Source organism: Amblyraja radiata, chromosome 2 (genome assembly GCF_010909765.2).
Source record: "Amblyraja radiata isolate CabotCenter1 chromosome 2, sAmbRad1.1.pri, whole genome shotgun sequence".
Taxonomy (NCBI): Eukaryota; Metazoa; Chordata; class Chondrichthyes; order Rajiformes; family Rajidae; genus Amblyraja; species Amblyraja radiata.
Window position 1 is genome coordinate 108,606,752 of NC_045957.1, and position 23,718 is coordinate 108,630,469.

Consider the following 23,718-nt stretch of genomic DNA (forward strand, 5'->3'; position numbering starts at 1 on the left):
AATCTAACAGATTTCCAATTTATTGCCGCACTGACTTTGTAACTTCAACCAAGAATGTAATTGATTTACAAGATGACTATGCTATTCCATCAACATGATGTATTAACTGGTATGTAGGAGGATGTTGGAACATAGGCTAAAAATCATTGGCATGGTCCATCTAAAAAAAATACAGGATTTGCTGAATGTTTTACTGTGACTTTTACCTAAATTCTATAAAACAAAAATTAAGCTGTTTGCCAAAACCTTAGAATGGAAACTTGAATGTTTCCGAGACAGAAAGATTACTTACCATTAACTTATCATATCTGCATCTGCGAAGCGCATCAATGTCCAACTCTTGTACACTGGCATGGATGATGTAGGATGCCGGAGCAGTAATTGTCCAGTGATAGTTGATTTTGTGTGGGTAATAGAGTGGCCATAATGGAGATGAAATTTGACCTTGGATCCCCTCAATTTCATTGCCATACACTGAAATAAACAGGTTATAAATCAAAGCAGGGAAAATGTGTGGTAATATCTGCTACTTGCTATAATAAATATAATCTTCTATATGGATTTGCAATATACTTTGGACTTTATAGCTGCTCCCATATCCCACGATTGAATGGAAAAACAAACCTACATATCAAATGCACTAAATGTCAATAAATCAATATTTATATTTCCAGATTGTGTTGAATTTATGGTAGAATCTTGATTTATTTATTAAATTTTCAGGATCTGCACATTGGCAGTAGGACTAGAATTTATTGTCTATTCTGGTAATAGGAGATTGAGAACAACTTTGAAGAGTTGATTTTGTCTATCGACACCTGTGACAAGTGCCTCTGCTTTCTTAAGGGCTGTCCCACTTAGGCAATTCTTTCGGGGACTGCCGGTGACTGTCACAGTCGTAGCAGGTCGCCGAAAAAGCGGACGACTGGACTCCCCCCCCCCACGACAATGTCTACGACAACCTACCACCTAGTCGACATCAAGCTACTGACCACCGGCGACCCAATCGTCGCAACTTAGGATGTCCACCTACATCCACACCTACGACAACCCACGACCACACAGGTGACAACCTACAACAACCGAAGTCAACCTACATCCACCCGTGACAAGCTATGACAAGCAACGACCCTGTCGGCGACAACTGAAGACAACTGAAGACAATTCAGTCGCCGGTACCTGTCGCCGGTTGACATAGGTCCACGTAGGTAGTCGCCAATGGAATTCACCGAAGTCAGCACCCGGCGACAACCAAAGTCACCTGGCGACAACTTGCGTCATCCTGGCGACAACCTACGACATGAGAAGACAAGCTACGTCAAGCCCCGAGTCGCCGAAAAGTTTTGAACATTTCAAAATCCAGCGGCGACCAGAAAAACATTATGACTCTTTAGGTAATTTGAGGAGACTACTCACAACCATACAGGGATACCCTGCGACCGTGTGAAAACAGCCTAGTCGCCAAAAAAAATTGCCTGTGGGACAGGAGCATTAAAAGCTTAAAAAGAATGGGCATGTCACCGAATATTCTAATAAACATCTACAGATGCACAGTAGAAAGTTTTCTGATCAGATGCATCTTTGCCAGACATGGCAATTCTAACGTACTGGAGTGCAAGAGGTTGCAGAGAGTGGTGGTCACAGCCTGGTCCATCCTTTACACAGCCCTCCCCACCATCAAAGACATTTGCATGAGCCAGAACATTTACAAGAATGTGGCATCAATCATCCAAGACACTATTCATCAATCATCATGCCCTCTTCTCGCTGCCATCATTAATCAGGAGATACAGTCATATACCGCCAGGTTCAAGAACAGATACTTTCCTACAACCATCAGTTTCTTGAACTGTCCTGCTCAACTCTAATACTACCTCAACAATGGCGTACTGAGGACCTCCTCTTGCACTACCATGGGCTTATTTTTCTAATTGTGTTTTGCACTAACATCTTGCTTTTGTATAGTCTATTTCTTTTCACTGCTTTGTATAATTTAGACATGGACATAGAACAGTACAGCACAGGAACTGGCTATTTGGCCACAATGTTCGTGCTGTACATGATGTCAGGTTAAACTAATTTCCCCGACCTGCATCTGATTCAGATTCCTCCATGTGCCTATTTAAAATCCTCTTAAATGTCACTGTCATATCTGTCTCCACCACCACAGCTTGGACACAATGGGTCAAATGGCGTATTTCCATGTTAAATAACTATGATTCGATGAGTGAACATTGCATATTTTGTAGATGCATATTGCAGCCATTGCGTAGTAGTGGTGGAGTGAATTAATGTTTAGACTGGTAGATTCATAAGTTCATAAGTTCTAGGAGCTGCATTTGGCCATTTGGCCCATCGTCTACTCCACCATTCAATCATGGCTGATCTACTTTTCCATCTCAACTCCACTCTCCTGCCTTCTCCCCATAACCCCTGCCACCCTTACTAATCAGATTAGGGGTCAATAAAATACACTTTTGAATCTAGTGGAGCTGCATTCAACCAGTATTCCATTACATTCTTCATTTAATCTCATCGCTTTAAGTTGTATACAAATGCAGATTTGCATTTATATTTCAAAGAAACTTGAGTTAATGCACTTAGTCGTACTTTAAATTATTTCTATATAAATGTGTTAAGGTGTTACTGCAAGAGTGAACAGATTTAAATTACTGTTCATGGTAGAGGCACTGGTTAAAAAATATTTGACATAACAACATATTGCATTGCCACAAGCATTTGGAAAAAATATAAAGATTATTTTTCAGAGAACAAATATTGGGAGATAATTGATCAGGTTACCATTGTCAAAGTGTGTTCTTTTTGAATGACTTTCAAAATCAAAGATTTAAATTCGAAGGAGAAATACTAAATAAAATAAAATAAAATGACTGAATAAAAGCTTTCCAGAGCTGGAAGTATGACATTTGTATAATAAAATAATGTTTTGATATTCTAAATGCATCAATTTAACCAGAAAGATTGGAGGAGATCAGAGTTACCATCAGGAAAAGAATAATGCATGCACCATGTTTGAAAATATTTAATAGTATGTGAATTTTTTTTCACTAGTACTGAATTGTAAATCCACTACTCACAATGGGAAAAAACGGCCCTGAATCCAAGCCGAGGAGATGATGAAGCAGAGACAAATTTTACCCACAGGATGTGTCCGATAACTGAAGTTAAACTTGCAGGTAAGGTAGTGCCACAAAAACGTCCAATCAGCTGCCCGGTGGCATTTCCTTCTCGAATTTCCAGGTAATCCAATGAACAATTTTTGCCAGTTGCAATATCAAACTCTCTATAAAATGTGAACAAAATCAATGATACATTTCACCTGATTAGTTATTGGCAAGTAGACCCAAAGAACACAGTAAATAAATCAAACAAAATGCATCCCTTATGCATTAGTATCAGATACATTTCAAAGAATTATGTAAAAATTAATTACATGAAGGAGATTTGGACACGATTACCAGGGGAGCTGATGATATACCAGATGCATTCACAGATGGGTGGATAATTTTCAGGATAGTTAGGACTATTGAATGCTCCAGATTCCATGTGAAACTTCCCGCCACATGCTGAGAACAGAATAACAGAACACAATTCTCGTGAATACTATTCTCATATTACTTACTAACTTCAATCTATACTCTCCAATATGTAATTATGTATAGTTTCACATAAAAAGACGTAATGTGCTCGAGTAACTCAGTGGCTCAGGCAGCATATCTAGCGAACATGGATAGGCAAATTGAATCAGGGCGAGATTCCAATTTACCTGTGTTTTGCCATATTCTTCTCGACTTTTTCTTTCCATTTACCTGTGCAAATGTCTTTTAAACATTGTCATTCTACCTGCATCTATCGCTCCTTGTGGTGGTTCATTCCATCTACCTAATACCATCTGTGTGGAAAAAGTTGCCCTTCATATATCTTTTACATTTTACCCCTCCGACCTCAAATTTATGCTTTCTAGTTCTAAAGTCTTTGGGAAATGTCTGTGACGATCTACCTCATAATGCCCATCATGATTTTATAAACCTTTGTGAAGTCACCCCTCAACGTCAAACACTCCAGCTAAAAATGTTCCTGCCTATCCTTACAACTCAAACCCTCTACACCCAGTGAATATCTTTAGCACCTTTTCTAGCCTAATGGCGTTCTTCTCACCGCTGGGCAACCAGAACGGCACACAATACTCCTTGTCATTTCTCCAATGACTTGAAAGTTGTCACATATATCCCAACTACTGTACTCATTGCCCTGACTGATGATAGCTGGTGTGCCAAAAACCTTCTTCAAAGAACTATGTACTTGTACTCCCTAATCTATCTATTTAACAGCAAATCATATCCTATAACTAAGTCAAGTCAAGTCAAATTATTTATATAGCACATTTAAAAAACAACTCTCATTGGCCAAAGTGCTTTACATTTGTTATAAGAATAGTATAAACAAACAAACTACATACATATATACATATAGCCCTCGCTCAGTGGACGTCAGGAAAGGCTTGGGAGTATAGATAAGTTTTCAGTCTTGACTTAAAGGAGTCGATGGAGGGGGCAGTTCTGATGGGAAAGGGGGATGCTGTTCCACAGTCTAGGGGCTGCAACCGCAAAGGCGCGGTCGCCCCTGAGCTTATGCCTAGACCGCGGGATGTTCAGTAATCCCAAGTCGGCCGATCTGAGGGACCTGGAGGTGGAGTGGTGGGTGAGAAGACTTTTAATGTAGGAGGGGGCAAGCCCATTGAGGGCTTTGTAGACATAGAGGAGGGTCTTGAAATGTATACGGAACCGCACAGGGAGCCAGTGGAGAGAGGCCAGGATCGGGGTGATGTGGTCCCTTTTTCGGGTGCCTGTCAGGAGTCTCGCTAATAGTCTTAACATTTATTTTCTACTGTAAATTAATTTTGATATTTTTTCTCCTGTGCCATCCAAATACTATATAACTACTAAATGTAATTTATATAATGAAAAATATCATGATATTAGCCTGTTCTTTACAACGTATCAGTAATTCATTGTCTCTTTGAATAATTTTATTAATGGGATTACCTCACAAGGGATCAAACATTCAGCCTTCACAAGTTTAATGTAAAATGACATGCATACAAAAATATGCATAATATTCATGGAAAGTTCTTGTTCTAATATTAACTCTTGGAAAGGATTTTAGCTGTCTAAAGAAAAATGTAGAAAAATCTGACTTTACATTAAATAGTTAATAGTGAATTTGAGGACCATACATACCTTTTTGTCAGATTTTTGTCCTGGTGGAACTTCTATTACCCCTGACACATCAATTATGATGTACACTGGTTTCCAACAGGATTAGCATCACCAAGAGGAAATATAACATGATGATGGGAAAGATACTGTAATAACAACGTGGTAGTACCAGATGGAAAGAGAAAATAAAAAAGGTGCTGAAAATCAGAATTGACATCTCACTTGGGCCAGACTTGTCCATTCTGAACAAATGTCCCATCTAAGCTAGTTCTATTTGTCCGTTTTTGGGCATATCACTCTAAACCTTTGCGATCCATGTACTTGTCCAAATATTTTTTAAATGTTGTTATAGTACCTGCCTCAACTATCTCCTCTGGCAGCTCGTTCCATAAACTCACCACCTTCTGTGCAAAACAGTTGTCCCTCGGGTTCCTATTAAATCCTCCCCCTTTCTCCTTAAACCAATGACCCTTGGCTCTTGATTCCCCTACTCTGGGTAACAGACTGTGCGCATTTACTCTATCTATTTCCCTCATGATCAACAACTCACCTCTAGAAGATCACCCCTCATCCTCCTGCATTCCAAGGAATAAAGTCCTAGCCTACTCATCCTCTCCTTATACCTGAGGCACGCAGTGTGTAACTCCCATTCAGTGTACGAAAGCGACCTAAATGTAACTTTAAAAAATGCCTAATATCCTTATTTTAAATGGTAGACAAGCATGATCCTACCTGACGTTGATGCAGCATAAATTGCTCGAAAGCCTCTGGATGAGTGGACATCATTGGAGATGAAGTTGACAAGTAAGGTATCACTGAATGAGGTGATGGGATGAGGGATAGTACTTCCACAATAACGACCTAAAATACATCAAAGCGGATTAAAGCAGGAAGCCAAACCCTGAAAGCAATATAGCATGAATAAAATATGATGTGAAGATATTACACACCACATAATAAAGCACAAACCCATTGCCAAATAAAGAAAAAGCAGAGCTCTGCGATCACAGGGCAATGAAATTTTGGAGGCTGAAGTCAGTACACATCTGAAATGGCTTTCTGCAAGGTGCTCGCCCACCATAACATACTGAATAAATCCAATTTTTTACTTCAAATTGTACATTTAGAGCAATATCCTCAGCACATTCAAATTACTGTTAAGCAGATATTTGTCATTATTCATTGATGGTAAGTGGGCATTCCTAGTAACTCCAGCATGAAATGCCCATTCTCAGTTGCTCTTGATCTGAGCATCTGAAGTCACCATTTCAGAAGGCAGTGAAGAGTCAAAACTGCTGTGTGCATCTGGAGTCACAGACAGGGCAGTCTGTTGTTATTGCCTATCTTAATAGATTTTTAAAAAATCCATGAACCACGTGAATTTTATAGCAAACTGTACTATCTTGGCCGAATACTACTTTCATAATATAAACTTTTAAATCCAGAATTCTATTTTTATAATTAATTGAATTTAATTGTTTCTGCTGCTGTCCTTTGAAGTGCAATCATTGATGTGATGTAGGAAATAGAAACTCCACAAATAAAAATGTTTCAGTTAATGAGTACTGTGCCACTGATCATTGAGAAGCAAATCATGGGGAAATCCTCAGCGCTGTGCTTTGAAAAAGTGTAATTTGATAATCAGATCTTATATAAATGCAACTTTGAAAATGCTCATAGGCCTCCCACAGTTGGTGAAATAATGCCCATTACTTTGAGATACGATTGCAGATTAAAGCTTACCAGCAGAACTTTCATCAGTGACATCAATTGAATATCAGCAGTGTGAAAAGCAAGACATACAAACTCAGAATGAAATTTAACAGTTTTGAGTGAATCATTGTGGTGCTAATGAAGTTAAAAGGAAATCCAAGATTCCAAAGTTGGCTAATTCCACTGTATGCAATAATCTGAAGAGTTGTTTCCTGATTCAAAAGAAAATCACACATTGGAGGGTAAAGGGCTTGCCCCCCCTTTGTGATTTTTTCGGCTACTGTGATCGTCAGTGACTGACACCCGTAAAACCGACAAGTTGTATGACATACAATGTATGCCGATGTATGCTGTCCTGCAGGTGAAGCCCGGTTAGGGTTGGAGTAAGTGTAAGGGTTAGGGTTGGGGCTAGGGTTACGGATAGGGTCAGGGTTAGGGCTAAGGTTAGGGTTAGGGATCACAGGTGGGCTGTAAAATATTCTTCATTCAATGCATAGATTTTAAACATTAATATATTAAAATGAATACAATAAAATCAATTGTGCAAATGAAAAGATGTCTGAGTAGTTCAGTTTTATTTACAGATGTATTGGTCAGCTTCCAGAACCAATCACTGTCTCTAACTTTTAACAGGGATGGACTCAGTGAGTGTAGACTGAACTCCCCTCTCCCTTCCGCCCCCTATCACCCCCATCCCTCCTTTTCCACCCCCCCCCCCCTACCCACCCCCCTACCCATCTCCCCTCCCCTCTCCCCACTTCTTCCCTTCCTCCCTTTCGGTTAGTGTGCATTTAGACATCCCAACCTTTCGGATAGTTGGCGGTTCGGTTCGGCTTTAATTGCCGTTTTGGCTTTGTTTCCATTCGGATATTTGGCTTCCACTTCTTTGCTCCGGCTTCTCGTCGGGGTACCCAGGGAGACACGGCGCGTCACTACATGCGTCACCACGCGTCACTACATGCATCACCACGCGTCATGACCCGACCACCTGTTTCAGGCTGTAGCCGAAAATGTTGCCCAAGTGGGACAGGCCCTTAAATGAGTTGCCACCACGTCAAACAATGTACATGCGACTGTACATAGAAACATAGAAAATAGCTGCAGGAGTAGGCCATTTGGCCCTTTGAGCCTGCACCGCCATTCAATATGATCATGGCTGATCATCCAACTCAGTATTCTGTACCTGCTTTCTCTCCATACCCCCTGATCCCTTTAGCCACAAGGGCCACATCTAACTCCCTCTTAAATATAGCCAATGAACTGGCCTCAACTACCTTCTGTAGCAGAGAGTTCCAGAGGTTCACCACTCTCTGCGTGAGAAATGTTTTTCTCATCTCGGTCCTAAAGGATTTCCCCTTTATCCTTAAACTGTCACCCCTTGTCCTGGATGTCCCCAACATCGGGAACAATCTTCCTGCATCTAGCCTGTCCAACCCCTTAAGAATTTTGTAAGTTTCTATAAGATCCCTCCTCAATCTACTAAACTCTAGCGAGTACAAGCTGAGTGTAACCAGTCTTTCTTCATATGAAAGTCCTGACATCCCAGGAATCAGTCTGGTGAACATTCTCTGTACTCCCTCTATGGCAAGAATGTCTTTCCTCAGATTTGGAGACCAAAACTGTACACAATACTCCAGGTGTGGTCTCACCAATACCCTGTACAACTGCAGTAGAACCTCCCTGCTCCTATACTGAAATCCTTTTGCTATGAATGCTAACATACCATTCGCTTTCTTCTCTGCCTGCTGCACCTGCATGCCTACTTTCAATGACTGGTGTACCATGACACTCAGGTCTCGTTGCATCTCCCCTTTTCCTAATCGGCCACCATTTAGATAATAGTCTACTTTCCTGTTTTTGCCACCAAAGTGGATAACCTCACATTTATCCACATTATACTGCATCTGCCATGCATTTGCCCACTCACCCAGCCTATCTAAGTCAACTTGCAGCCTCCTAGCATCACCCTCACAGCTAACACTGCCCCCCAGCTTCGTGTAATCCGCAAACTTGGAGATGTTGCATTCAATTCCCTCGTCCAAATCATTAATTTATATCGTAAATAGCTGGGGTCCCAGCACTGAGCCTTGCGGTACCCCACTAGTCACTGCCTGCCATTCTGAAAAGGACCCGTTTACTCCTACTCTTTGCTTCCTGTTTGCTAGCTAGTTCTCTATCCACATTAATACTGAACCCCCAATACCGTGTGCTTTAAGTTTGTATACTAACCTCTTATGTGGGACCTTGTTGAAAGCCTTCTGAAAGTCCAGATATAACACATCCACTGGTTCTCCCTTATCCACTCTACTAGTTACATCCTCGAAAAAATCTATCAGATTCATCAGACATGATTTACCTTTCGTAAATCCATGCTGACTTTGTCCAATGATTTCACCACTTTCCAAATGTGCTGCTATCCCATCTTTAATAACTGACTCTAGCGGTTTCCCCACTACCGACGTTAGACTAACTGGTCTGTAATTCCCCGTTTTCTCTCTCCCTCCCTTTTTAAAAAATGGGGTTACATTAGCTACCCTCCAATCCTCAGGAACTACTCCAGAATCTAAAGAGTTTTGAAAAATTATGACTAATGCATCCACTATTTCTGGGGCTACTTCCTTAAGTACTCTGGGATGCAGCCTATCCGGCCCTGGGGATTTATCGGCCTTTAATCCATTCAATTTACCTAACACCACTTCCCGGCTAACCTGGATTTCACTCAGTTCCTCCATCTCATTTGACCCTCGGGCCCCTGCTATTTCCGGCAGATTATTTATGTCTTCCTTTGTGAAGACGGAACCAAAGTAGTTATTCAATTGGTCTGCCATGTCCTTGTTCCCCATGATCAATCCACCTGTTTCTGACTGCAAGGGACCTACATTTGTCTTAACTAATCTCTTTCTCTTCACATATCTATAAAAACCTTTGCAGTCAGTTTTTATGTTCCCTGCCAGTTTTCTTTCATAATCTATTTTCCCTTTCCTAATTAAGCCCTTTGCCCTCCTCTGCTGGACTCTGAATTTCTCCCAGTCCTCTGGTAGGCTGCTTTTTCTGGCTAATTTGTACACTTCATCTTTTGTTTTGACACTATCCCTGATTTCCCTTGTTATCCACGGATGCACTACCTTCCCTGATTTATTATTTTGCCAAATCAGGATGAACAATTGTTGTAGTTCATCCATGCAGTCTTTAAATGCCTTCCATTGCATATCAACTGCCAACCCTTTAAGAATCAATTGCCAGCCAATCTTGGTCAATTCACGTATCATACCCTCAAAGTTACCTTTCTTTAAGTTCAGAATCCTTGTTTCTGAATTAACAATGTCACTCTCCATTCTAATGAAGAACTCAACCATATTATGGTCACTCTTGCCCAAGGGCCCACGCACAACAAACCTGCTAACTAACCCTTCCTCATTACTCAATACCCAGTCTAGAATAGCCTGCTCTCTCGTTGGTTCCTCTACATGTTGGTTTAGAAAACTATCCTGCATACATTCCAAGAAATCCTCTTCCTCAGCACCCCTGCCAATTTGATTGAGATTGAAGTCACCCATTATAACTGTTTTACCTTTGTGGCACGCATTTCTAATTTCCTGTTTGATGCCATCTCCAACTCCACTACCACTGTTAGGTGGCCTGTACACAACTCTCACTAGCGTTTTCTGCCCCTTAGTGTTTCGTAGCTCTACCCATAACGATTCCACATCCTCCAAGCTAATGTCCTTCCTTTCGATTGCGTAATCTCCTCTCTAACCAGCAACGCTACCCCACCTCCTTTTCCTTTCTGTCTATCCCTCCTGAATATTGAATATCCCTGGATGTTGAGCTCCCAGCCTTGGTCACCCTGGAGCCATGTCTCCGTGATCCCAACTATATCATAATCATTAATAGCTGGCTGTGTGGCAATAAATTATATCTATCTATCTATCTGCACATTCAACTCATCCACCTTATTACGAATACTCCTTGCATTGAGACACAAAGCCTTCAGGCTTGTTTTTACAATGCTCTTACCCCTTATACAATTATGTTGAAAAGTGGCCCTTTTTGCATTTTGCCCTGGATTTGTCTGCCTGCCACTTTTACTTTTCACCTTGCTACCTATTGCTTCTACCCTCATTTTACACCCCTCTATCTCTCTGCTCACACATATAAGAACCCCACCACCTCTTATTCTCTGTTTATTACTTTTTTCTTCTTTCCCCCCTACATGTTGGGTCTGAGTGCTTCTCTTCTCTGCCTCCTGCCTCACACACTGTCTACTAGCTTTCTCTATTTGAGTCCCTCCCCCCCAACCGTTCTAGTTTAATGTCTCCGCAGTAGCCTTTGCAAATCTCCCCGCCAGGATATTGGTCCCCCTCGGGTTCAAGTGCAACCCGTCCTTTTTGTACAGGTCCCACCTTCCACAAAAGTGGTCCCAATGATCCAGAAACTTGAATGCCTGCCCTCTGCACCAGTCCTTCAGCCACGCATTTATCCTCCACCTCGCTCCATTCCTAATCTCACTGTCGCGTGGCACAGGCAGTAATCCCGAGATTGTTACCTTTGCGGTCATTCTCCTTAACTCTCCTCCTAACTCCCTAAATTCTCCTTTCAGGACCTCTTCTCTTTTTCTACCTATGTCATTGGTACCTATATGTACCACGACCTTGGGCTCCTCTCCCTCCCATTTCAGGGTATCTTGGACACGTTCAGACACATCCCAGACCCTGGCACCAGGGAGGCAAACTACCATCCGGGTCTCCAGACTGCGTCCACAGAATCGCCTATCTGACCCCCTAACTATAGAGTCCCCTATTACTACTGCCCTCCTCTTCTTTTCCTTACCCTTCTGAGCAACAGGGTAGCACATACGACAATAAAACACTCTTGACTAGTGAATATGAAGTCTATGCTGTTCAAACTGAAAAATCCTGACATACAGGAAATCTAGGTACCACCTTCACAAAGCCTCGAGCAGAATTACTGGGTACATGGCTTTCATTTCGCCAATATCTTTTCCAATTAATTCTAATTTAAAATAATTCCTCCTTTTCACTAGACTTTGAGTTCCCTGGCATGTCTGATGAATTAATAATGTCCTCTTCTGTGGAAACGGAATGAAGTTTGTTTAATGTGTAGGAAGGAACTGCAGATGCTGGCTTAAACCGAAGATGGACATGTTTCGGGGGTCGAGTCTGAAGAAGGGTCTTCACCCAAAAAGTCACCCAATCCTTCTCTCCAGAGATGCTGCCTGTCCCACTGAGTTACTCCAGCTTTTTGTGTCCATCTGAAGTTTGTTTAACTTAAGTTTGTCTGACGTTTCTTTGCTCTCCATAATAACTTCTCATGTTTCTGACTCTATGGGGCCTAACATTTACGTTCATATTCTAGCATCCTCTAGGTGCTTTGGCAGTCTACTTTTATGCAAGATTACTCGCAATCTTGGTGGGCAAATTAATGGAAAAGATACTTAGAGATAATATGTATAAGCATCTGGATAAACAGGGTCTGATTAGGGACAGTCAACATGGATTTGTGCCTGGAAGGTCATGTTTGACTAATCTTCTTGAACTTTTTGAAGAGGTTACTAGGGAAATTGACGAGGGTAAAGCAGTGGATGTTGTCTATATGGACTTTAGTAAGGCCTTTGACAAAGTTCCTCATGGAAGGTTGGTTAAGAAGGTTCAACTGTTGGGTATAAATGCAGGAGTAGCAAGATTGATTCAACAGTGGCTGGATGGGAGACGCCAGAGGGTAATGGTGGATGGCTGTTTGTCGGGTTGGAGGCATGTGACTAGTGGGGTGCCTCAGGGATCTGTGTTGGGTCCTTTGTTGTTTGTCATGTACATCAATGATCTGGATGAAGGTGTGGTAAATTGGATTAGTAAGTATGCAGATGATACCAAGATAGGGGGTGTTGTGGATAATGAAGAGGATTTCCAAAGTCTACAGAGTGATTTAGGCCATTTGGAAGAATGGGCTGAAAGATGGCAGATGGAGTTTAATGCTGATAAATGTGAGGTGCTACACCTTGGCAGGACAAATCAAAATAGGACGTACATGGTAAATGGTAGGGAATTGAAGAATGCAGTTGAACAGAGGGATCTGGGAATAACCGTGCATAGTTCCTTGAAGGTGGAATCTCATATAGATAGGGTGGTAAAGAAAGCTTTTGGTATGCTAGCCTTTATAAATCAGAGCATTGAGTATAGAAGCTGGGATGTAATGTTAAAATTGTACAAGGCATTGGTGAGACCAAATCTGGAGTATGGTGTACAATTTTGGTCGCCCAGTTATAGGAAGGATGTCAACAAAATAGAGAGAGTACAGAGGAGATTTACTAGAATGTTGCCTGGGTTTCAACAACTCAGTTACAGAGAAAGGTTGAATAAATTAGGTCTTTATTCTCTGGAGCGCAGAAGGTTAAGGGGGGACTTGATAGAGGTCTTTAAAATGATGAGAGGGATAGACAGAGTTGATGTGGACAAGCTTTTCCCTTTGAGAATAGGGAAGATTCAAACAAGAGGACATGACTTCAGAATTAAGGGACAGAAGTTTAGGGGTAACATGAGGGGGAACTTCTTTATTCAGAGTGGTAGCAGTGTGGAATGAGCTTCCAGTGGAAGTGGTGGAGGCAGGTTCGATGGTATCATTTAAAAATAAATTGGATAGGCATATGGATGAGAAGGGAATGGAGGGTTATGGTATGAGTGCAGGAAGGTTGGACGAAGGGAAAATAATTGTTCGGCACGGACTTGTAGGGCCGAGATGGCCTGTTTCCGTGCTGTAATTGTTATATGGTTATATGGTTATTCTCAATTTTTCTTCTCTTAATAAATTCATGATCTTTTTCTCCTATATTCTAAAGTGCTCTCGATCTATGTGCTTGCCACTAGTACTATCAACTTTATTTACCTCCTCTTTGGATCTAATACTATGGTTCTTTTGTAGGCCAAGATTGCCTTAGATTGCAATGTTAATTATTTGCGTCATTTGCACTGCTAACATGTGACTTTATACAATGAGATCTATTCAGTTTCCTGGAAAGATTTTGAGTTTTGACAAACTGTTCATTTTGGTCACATTTTTATCATTCCCTTTTAAAATTGGAAGTAACTTTAAACGCTTTAATTGAGGAGCAGTCTCCTCCAAAAACAAATTGCTGCTTGTCACATTCAGCTGGGTGCACATGATCTCTGGTGATAGCTGTCTGATTTACACTCTAGTAATGGTGAGAGCTACAGTGCCCTCCATAATGTGTGGGACAAAGACCCATCATTTATTTATTTGCCTCCGTACTCCACAATATGAGATTTGTAATAGAAGAAGATCACATGTGGTTAAAGTGCACATTGTCAGATTTTAATAAAGGCCATTTCTATACATTTTGGTTTCATCATGTAGAAATTACAGCAGTGTTTATACATAGCCCCCTCTAGCCCCCTCATTTCAAGGCACCATAATGTTTGGGACATAGCAATGTCATGTAAATTAAAGTAGTCATGTTCAGTATTTTGTTGCATTTTCTTTTCATGCAATGACTGCTTGAAGTCTGCGATTCATGGACATCACCAGTTGCTGGGTGTCTTCTATGGTGATGCTCTGCCAGGCCTGTATTGCAGCCATCTTTAGCTTATGCTTGTTTTGGGGGCTAGTCCCCTTTAGTTTCCTCTTCAGCATATAAAAGGCATGCTCAATTGGGTTCAGATCGGGTGATTGACTTGACCACTCAATAATTGACCATTTTCTATCTTTAAAAAACTCCTTTGTTGCTTTAGCAGTATGTTTGGGATCATTGTCTTGTTGTTTAATGAACCGCCGGCCAATGGGTTTTGAGGCATTTGTTTGAACTTGAGCAGATAGGATGTGTCTATACACTTCAGAATTCATTATGCAACCACCATCAGTAGTTGTATCATTAATGAAGATTAATGAAGTGAACCAGTACCATCAACAGCCATACATACCCAGGCCATAACTCCCCCACCACCGTGTTTCACAGATGAGGTAGTATGCTTTGGATCTTGGGCAGTTCCTTCTCTCCTCCATACTTTGCTCTTGCCATCACTCTTATATGTTAATCTTCATCTCATCTGTCCACAAGAACTTCTTCCAAAACTGTAGTTGCTCTTTTACATACTTCTTGGCAAACTGTAACCTGGCCATCCTATTTTTGTGGCTAACCAGTGGTTTGCATCTTCTGCGGACAGTGGCCATTGACAAATCCACACCTGACTCCTGAAGAGTGTTTCTGATCTGTCGTACAGATGTTTGGGGATTTTTCTTTATTATAGAGAGAATTCTTCTGTCATCAGCAGTGGAGATCTTCCTTGGCCTGCCAGTCCCTTTGTGATTAGTAAGCTCACCAATGCTCTCTTTCTTCTTAATGATGTTCCAAATGGTTGATTTTGGTAAGCCTAAGGTTTGGCCGATGTCTCTAACAGTTTTATTCTTGGTTCTCAGTCTCATAATGGCTTCTTTGACTTTCATTGGCACAACTTTGGTCCTCAAGTTGATAAACAGCAATAAAAGTTTCCAAAGGTGATGGAAAGATTGAAGGAAAGACTAGGTGCTTGAGAGCTCTCTTATACCTGCATGAAGGATGCATTTAAACACACCTGAGCAATTACAAACCCCTGTGAAGTCATGTGTCCCAAACATTATGGTGCCCTGAAATGGGGGGACTATGTATAAACACTGCTGTAATTTCTACATGGTGAAACCAAAATGTATAAAAATGGCCTTTATTAAAATCTGACAATGTGCACTTTAACCACATGTGATTTTTTCTATTACAAATCTCAAATTGTGGAGTACAGAGGCAAATAAATAAATGATGGGTCTTTGTCCCAAACATTATGGAGGGCACTGTATTAACCTTACCATTACTTTTGAAAATGTGGCCTACTCTTTCATAGTAATGATATAGCAGTCCAAATAACAACATAACAAAAATAACAAAACTGAAAAATAATGAATTGCATTAATTTTGGTCACATACTGGAGAGAAGAAATGGATGACGTTTTGGGTCGAGACCCTTCTTCAGACTGGTCTCGATCCGAAACGTCACCCATTCCATCTCCTCAGAGATGCTGCCTGTCCTGCTGAATACTCAGCTGGTCAGATAATATCTCTGGAGAGAGAAACAGAATCAATACATTAGGTCGTTGAGTGCTAATTGGAACGCCAATAAGTTAGAAATCCATCTCTGAACATTACTGGATTTAACAATGAAACCAACAATTTCTTAATCAGTTTTTATGGTGGTGATTTTGATGAAAGGTCATCAATCTAAAATATTAACACTGTTTTTGACTCCACAGATTCTATCTGACCAGCTGAATACCTCCCCATTTATTTCCTTTACTTCAAGTTTCCATTACTTCAAACTGTCTTCCTAAGGTTTAACTTGGTTTCCGTTCATTTTCCCTTTTCTCATCCATCTCCTATATACATCCTCCAGCACTCAACTGCCTCAATCTGAAGAAAGGTCCCGACCCGATACATTGCCTGTTTAATCCCTCCACAGATGAGGGATTTATCCCTCATCCCTCCACCGATGCTCCCTGACCCACTGAGTTACTCCAGCTCTTGGTGTTCTGCTCAGGATTCCAGCATCTGCAGTCACTTGTGTCTAATCTTCCTTTGTTCAGTCTCTCTTGGCCCCCACCTGTTCCCAGATATTCCCATTGTCCTATCCACCTCTCCCCATCCTCTGAAAATATAAACATGTTTGATTCCTATGTTCTTTCTCTATTCTGATGAAACGTCATCAACCATTATTTCCCTCTTCATAGATACTGCCTGATCTGCTGAGTATATACAGAATTTACCATTCTTATAAACTTCATAAACTCCGCAGGTTTTTTTTTTAGTAAAACCTGGGATTTCTCCATTTCTATCTTTAAAGGTGTGAGGATTTTTAATTACTGCCAAACAGTAATTCTGGCGCAGCCATATGTTTTCCTGTAGAATCTTATTCCTTCGGGCAAAATAAAAGCTAATTGCTGTGAATTCTGTGAAAATAGTAAATAGTCAATGTTGGAATAAAAATGGAAAATGCTGAAAAACATTAGCAGATTAGGCATCTGTTCTAATGAAAGGCCTTAAACTTGAAACGTTTAAGAAGGAACTGCAGATGCTGGAAAATCAAAGGTAGACAAAAATGCTGGAGAAACTCAGTGGGTGAGGCAGCATCTATGGAGCGAAGGAAATAGGCAACGTTTCGGGACGAGACCCTTCTTCAGACTTGAAATGTTAACTGCTTCTCTTTCCATACCTACTGTCGGTCCTGCGGAATTTACCCAGCATTTTCTGTTTTTTTATGTCAAATATCCACTATCCGGGGCTTTCCTTAAGTCTAACTGATTTTTCCAGCATCTGCAGTTCTTTCATAAACATTTTGTCTACTCCACTGCAAAATCTCCTCAAGGTATGTCTAGTTTGAAGAAGTTCCCCTCTCTCCAAAGACAGTTTAGCAACCTCCTCTTTCACTTACCCCCTCCCCCCCAACCCCCCCCCCCACCCCGCCCCACTCTGTGATTCCGCCTTCCCTCCAACTCTACACCGCCTCTTCCTTTCTTTTTCCCACCCCCCCGACATCGGTCTGAAGAAGGGTCTCGACCCGAAACATCGCCTATTCCTTCTCTCCATAGATGCAGCCTCATCTGCTGAGTTTATCCAGCATTTTTGTCTAACTCCTCAAAATACATGGTGGTTAAGGCATTGTCCTTGAAAACAGAAACAGAATTGACACCACAAGTCTAAGATCTTTCATCAAAGCTAATGCGAGAGACATTTTAAGAAAGAAAGGGGAAAATGAGAAAAAAACAAATGAAAAAGACTGTAAACGATGGAAGACAGAAACAAATTAAGTAAAACCAAAAGATGTTGAAGATATTTAGCAATTCAGTCAACATTTGTGGAGATAAATTTTCAAACTTGAGTTGATTTTCAAGTTGATGACTTTTCATTGAAAAGGAATGATAATATGAGGTTGAAAGGATGTGAAGTGGATAAGAAAGAAATAATAGAATATTTTATTTGAGATGAGAATTAAGGTAGCAAATAATTTTCTTAATTTGGTGAGTTTTGAAATTAGATCGTTAGATCCAGTCAGAAGCCAACATTTAGTTCATGAAAATCAAAAAGCCACATATACTGGAAATATGACATAAAAACAGAAACATCTGGAAATGCTCAACCAGCAGTAAAAGTGGAAGGAAATGTGGTTAATACTACTAGACAAGAACCTTTCAGCAGATCTACTGAGTATTTCCAGCATGTTCTGTTTTCATGAGCTTAATTTCCTTGAACTTCATTGTAAGTTGGAAACAGTGTCAGGTGAGAAACAAAGGAAGATATATTGGAAACACTGGCACAATAGCAGATGATAGACAATAGACAATAGGTGCAGGAGTAGACCATTTGGCCCCTCGAGCCAGCACTGCTCGATAATGATGATGAGACAGAGTACAAGAAGGAGATCTAGTGTCCAAGTGTCGAGACAACAAACTTTCTCTCAATACAAAGGAGATTGTGATTGACTTCAGGAAGCGAAGGTTAGATCCCATGCTATCTAACCTTCCAGACCAGCTTACCATGCGGAGCCTTGCTGAAATCCATACATGCAACATCTATACCTCTACATCAACCTCTATGGTCACACCTTCAAAAAACTCTGTTTTGCATGTTGTCCAATCAAATCAGACAATACTATACATATTTACAATCAAGTCAAACTCAAATGCAATAGTTGGAGCAAAGTAGCGCCACATTCAAGACACAAATTCTAATGTCCGCAATGAGGTAGAGGAGAATCATTCTGTACCTCAGCTTATGGAAAGACTGTTCCGAAGCTTAAACACAGAGAGAAAGAAACTCTTTCTGTGTCTGGTGGTACACACTTTCAAGTTTGTGTATCTTCTGTCCAAAGAAAGTGGGGAGAAGTAGGAATGACCAAAATGGGATTGGTCTTTGATTATGTTGGCTGCTTCCCCAAGGCAGCGTGAAGTGTACATGGAGTGAATGGCATAATTTCTTACAGTCTTGAGTGGAGCTGTCCCCAAACTGTGATCAACCGGAAAGTATGCTTTCTATCGTGTATCTATAGAAGTTTGTACTAAGTCTTTGTAGTCATACTGAATTTCCTCAGTCTCCTGAGGATGTAGAGGCATTACGTGCCTTTCAAAATGTCTACACGGGTGTTACAGGCTGAAAAGCTCTCCTTCTTCATTGTAAGATTCTATGATTCTCAATCTCACATGCTTATTATTAGTTGTGAGTAAATTTTAAAACTCCTCTCGAGCAGGCCTTCATAATGCATTCATGTATAACATAAAGATAGTTGGGTTTAGTTTATTTTATTTTATTGTCACATGTAGCTAGGTACAGTGAAAAGCTTTCATCACGTGCTAACCGGTCAACAGAAAGACAATATGTGATTACAATCAGGCCATCCTCTATGTGCAGATACTGTACATGATATTAACCACTGTCACGAGTTCAATTAAAAGAAGATTTGTTTAGGTGTTGCTATCACTACAGAATTAAAAATGTTAACTCTGCACTTACCGACAGAAGAAGCCCCATGGTTGTCTCTGTCCAAGATTTGCAGAACATCTGCTGAGCAGCCTGCCCCACTGTTTTCAATTGCAAAGTCGCTGAATGAGACTGTAACATGGTTAACTGTGGACGAGAGAAAAGAATAAAAGAGGAATGATTGCTGAAGAAACCCTATTGTATGCCAACCATAAACTGATACATTTCCTATCACAAATTATTTCATTACCTCTAAACCACAGGAAATGCCTTTCAATTGTACACGTACAAATCTTATTGTTCCAAGGCAATAAACGGAACACTATCATTGGCTTTCAAACAGGTTTCCACAATCATAAATTTGATAAGTTAACTGTGTCATGCACTGTTTGAAGATGTTTTGTAAAACCCTCAGCTGGAAAGCCAGAGGTAATTCCAAGACCAAAATTTAACCTCAAAGAAGTCTGGGGGCAGAGCAGAAAGATAAATGTCCAATTCATCCAGGAAGCATGGAGTGAAAGAGACAGGAAGTCCAGTTAGAGCTTTATAGAACTTTGGTCAGGCTACACTTGGAGTATTTGAGGCAGTTCTGGTTGACCCATTACAGGAAGAATGTGGAAGCTTTGGAGAGTGTGCAGGAGAGGTTTACCGGGATCTATCTTCTAGCCTGGAATAGAAGGAATTTATTACGAGAGATGGATAGACTTGCATTGATTTCTCTGGAGGCTGAGATATGACCTAATAAAAATGTATGTAATTATGAGAAGCATTGAGTGAGTAGACAGTCAGATCATTTTCCACAGATCGGGAATGTTAAATACTAGAGGACATAGCTATCAGGTCAGAATGAGTAAGTTTAACAAATATATTTTATTATGGTGTTCGCAGAGTACTATGTTTACCTACAGTGCATTCAGAAAGTATTTAGACCCCTTCGCTTGTTCCACATTTTGTTACGTTACAGCCTTATTCTAAAATGGATTAAATTATTTTATTTTATCATCAATCTATACACAATACCCCATAATAAAAAAGTAAAAACAGGTTTTTAGAAATTTTTGCAAAGTAATTAAAAATAAATAACTGAAATATCACATTTACATAGGTATTCAGACCCTTAGCTATGACACTCAAAATCAAGCATCCTGTTTCCATTGATTATCCATGAGATGTTTCTACAACTTGGAGTCCACCAGTGGTAAATTAAATTGATTGTACATGATTTGGAAAAGCACACCCGTCTATATAAGATCCCGTAGTTGACAGTGCATGTTGAGCAAAAACCAAGTCATGAAGACGAAGGAATTGCCTGTTGATCTCTGAGACAGGATTGTGTCGAGACACAGATCTGGGGAAGGGTATGAAACAATTTCTGCAGCATTGCAGGTCCCGAAGAGCACAGTGGCCTCCGTCATTCTTAAATGGAAGAACTTTGAAATCACCAGGACTCTTCATAGAGCTGGCCGCCTGGCCAAACTGAGCAATCGGGGGAGAAGGGCCTTCGTCAGGGAGTTGACCAAGAACCCGATGGTCACTCTGACAGAGCTCCAGAGTTTCTCTGTGGAGATGGGAGAAACTTCCAGAAGGACGTTTCTGCAGCACTCCACCATTCAAGCCATTATGGTAGAGTGGCCTGATGGAAGCCACTCCTCAGTAAAAGGCACATGACAGCCCGCTTGGAGTTTGCAAAAAGGAAACTAAACAAGATTCTCTGGTCTGATGAAACCATGATTGAACCTTTTGGCCTGAATGCCAAGTGTCACGTCTGGAGGAAACTAGGCACCGCTCATCACCTGGCCAATACCATACCAACGGTGAAGCATGGTGGTGGCAGCATCATGTTGTGGGGATGTTTTACAGCGGCAGGAGCTGGGAGACAACTCAGGATCGAGGGAAAGATGAACTGAGCAAAGCACAGAGAGATCCTTGATGAAAACCTGCTCCAGAGCATTCAGGACCTCAGACTGGGGCAGAGGTTTACCTTCCAACAAGACAATGACCCTAAGCACACAGCCAAGACAAACAGGAGTGGCTTCGTGACAAGTCTGTGAATGTCCTTGAGTGGCCCAGCCAGAGCCCGGACTTGAACCTGATCGAATATCTCTGGAGGGACCTGAAAATAGCTGTGCATCGACGCTCCCCATCGGACCTGACAGAGCTTGAATGGTGCCTCAACAAAGTACTGAGTAAAGGGTCTGAATACTTATGTAAATGTGATCTTTCAGTTATTTATTTTTAATTACTTTGCAAATATTTCTAAACACCTGTTTTCGCATTTATATTATGGGGTATTGTTTATAGATCGATGATTAAAAAAAATAATATAATCCATTTTAGAATAAGGCTGTAATGTAATAAAACGTGGGGAAAAGTGAAGGGGTCTGAATACTTTCTGAATGCACTGTAGCTGTTGTGCTGCAGCAAGTAAGAATTTCATTGTTCCGTTTTGGGACATGTGACAATAAAATACTCTCGACTCTTGAGACATGAAGGGAATAGTTTTTTTTACACAGAGTTGTAGGTGCCTAGAATGTGCTTCCATTGATTGAGGGACAAGAAGTTACGAGAGTGGTGCTCAAGAGGCTTTTAGATAAACAGAAGGCAGGAGAATGGGCTTGAGAGGGAAAACTAGATCAGCCATAATTGAATGGTGGTGTAGATTCAATGGGCTGAATGGTCTAATTCTGCTACTATATCTTATGGACACGTGAATGTGCAGGGAATGGAGCGATATGGAACACGTACAAGCAGAAGGGATTAAAAACATAGAAAATAAATGCAGGAGGAGGCCATTCGGCCTTTCGAGCCAGCACAGCCATTCATTGTGATCATGGCTGATCGTCCCCAATCAATAACCCGTGCCTGCCTTCTCCCCATATCCCTTGATTCTACTAGCCCCCCAGGATTAGTTTAAGCTGGCAGCATGTTTGGCACAAGTATCATGGGCCAAAGGGCCTGTTCCAGTGCCATACTGTTCTATGTTTTATGATTTTAATTTGCTTGCCTGAAGTGTCAGTAGGTAGAGGTTTAGGTTTAATAGATCACTGATTGGCAATGAAAAGAAAATCGTATCAGAGATGGAAAGATATTCTGAGGATTGCCCAAAGTACAATTCCTTTCAAAACTCCTCAGGAAATGTCTGGGCTCATGCCTACACTACAATATTTAGACTGGGCTAATAGGTGATACACAAGTGCCTCCTCCGAGTAAGGATTTTGACATTCTAAGGCATTGCACCCGTTGAATCTGTCACCTATATACAACAGTTTTAATTTTCATTAATTACAACATTGCTTGCAATCTACATTCATATATTTATAAACAGTAAAAGTAGGCTTCTGGCAGTCCTGGGACAATACCCAATGTAAACTACAAGAATAACAAGGGAACAGTCCTTAAATTACCAAACTGGTACCGTCCTAATAATTCTCCAAAAATTCAAATCCCATCGTTGCAGCTGTGGAATTTAAATTCAGTTAATCTACCTTATCTGCTGCACATTTCCTGCATTCTCTGTTATTTTTTAGTTCCAGCAGCTGCGGTGCTCTGCATTTCCCAATTCCAGCAATGGGATTTCCTCCCTCACTGCCTTAGTCACATTGTTCTGTTAACATTGCTCCAGCTATAATTAACAATATTCATCACCTTCTCTTAGACGGCACCAACGGTATTTGTGACAGCCGGATAATCTTGGTGGTTTAAGTTGCAGGGGAGGAGTAGAGAGAACAAAGGGACTGTCTGTGATTGGGTGAGACCATATGAAAATCATATAAATCTATCGTCAATAAAAACAGAAAAAGCTGGATCCACTTAGGTATGAAAATAGTCAAACGTGAAATAGGTCAGAATAGTGAAGGAGTACAAACATATTTGTTTTCGGGAGCAAATAAGGTGGGAAAGGGATAAGTGGTCAAAGTTAATATCTCTGACTTGGTGAGAACAAATGGGTTCATCTATCTATCTATATTACTAAAAGTCTGATCTTGACCGCTTTTGGTCCACTGTGCTGCAATTTCCGAGAGAACGCTGCCACCTACGGCCATCATTTTTGGCCACCTTGCTCAGAGCCCCACTCCGCCTTCCGGGACCAGAGGATTTCTCCCAACGGTGAAAAATCAGAGAGATAATAATGTTTTTTTTAAATTCTACATTCTCTCTGCTGCACCCGCTGGCGGCAGGGGGGAGGGACTATAAAACCCGGAAGTGTCGTGCCTCACTCAGTCTCTGCCAGACCCAGGA

At 40.9% G+C, this 23,718-nt stretch overlaps 1 protein-coding gene across 1 annotated transcript in view; it reads right to left on the reverse strand.

The window, feature by feature from the left end:
* Nucleotides 1-23,718, reverse strand: part of cubn (cubilin) — a 209,237-nt gene that overhangs the window by 85,669 nt on the left and 99,850 nt on the right. The window contains exons 23-27 of the mRNA XM_033039905.1: nt 19,513-19,626; nt 5,973-6,101; nt 3,455-3,587; nt 3,099-3,304; nt 293-474 (exon numbers count right to left, since the gene is read on the reverse strand). Coding sequence (XP_032895796.1) covers nt 293-474; nt 3,099-3,304; nt 3,455-3,587; nt 5,973-6,101; nt 19,513-19,626 — 764 coding nt within the window. The remainder of the gene's footprint in view (nt 1-292; nt 475-3,098; nt 3,305-3,454; nt 3,588-5,972; nt 6,102-19,512; nt 19,627-23,718) is intronic.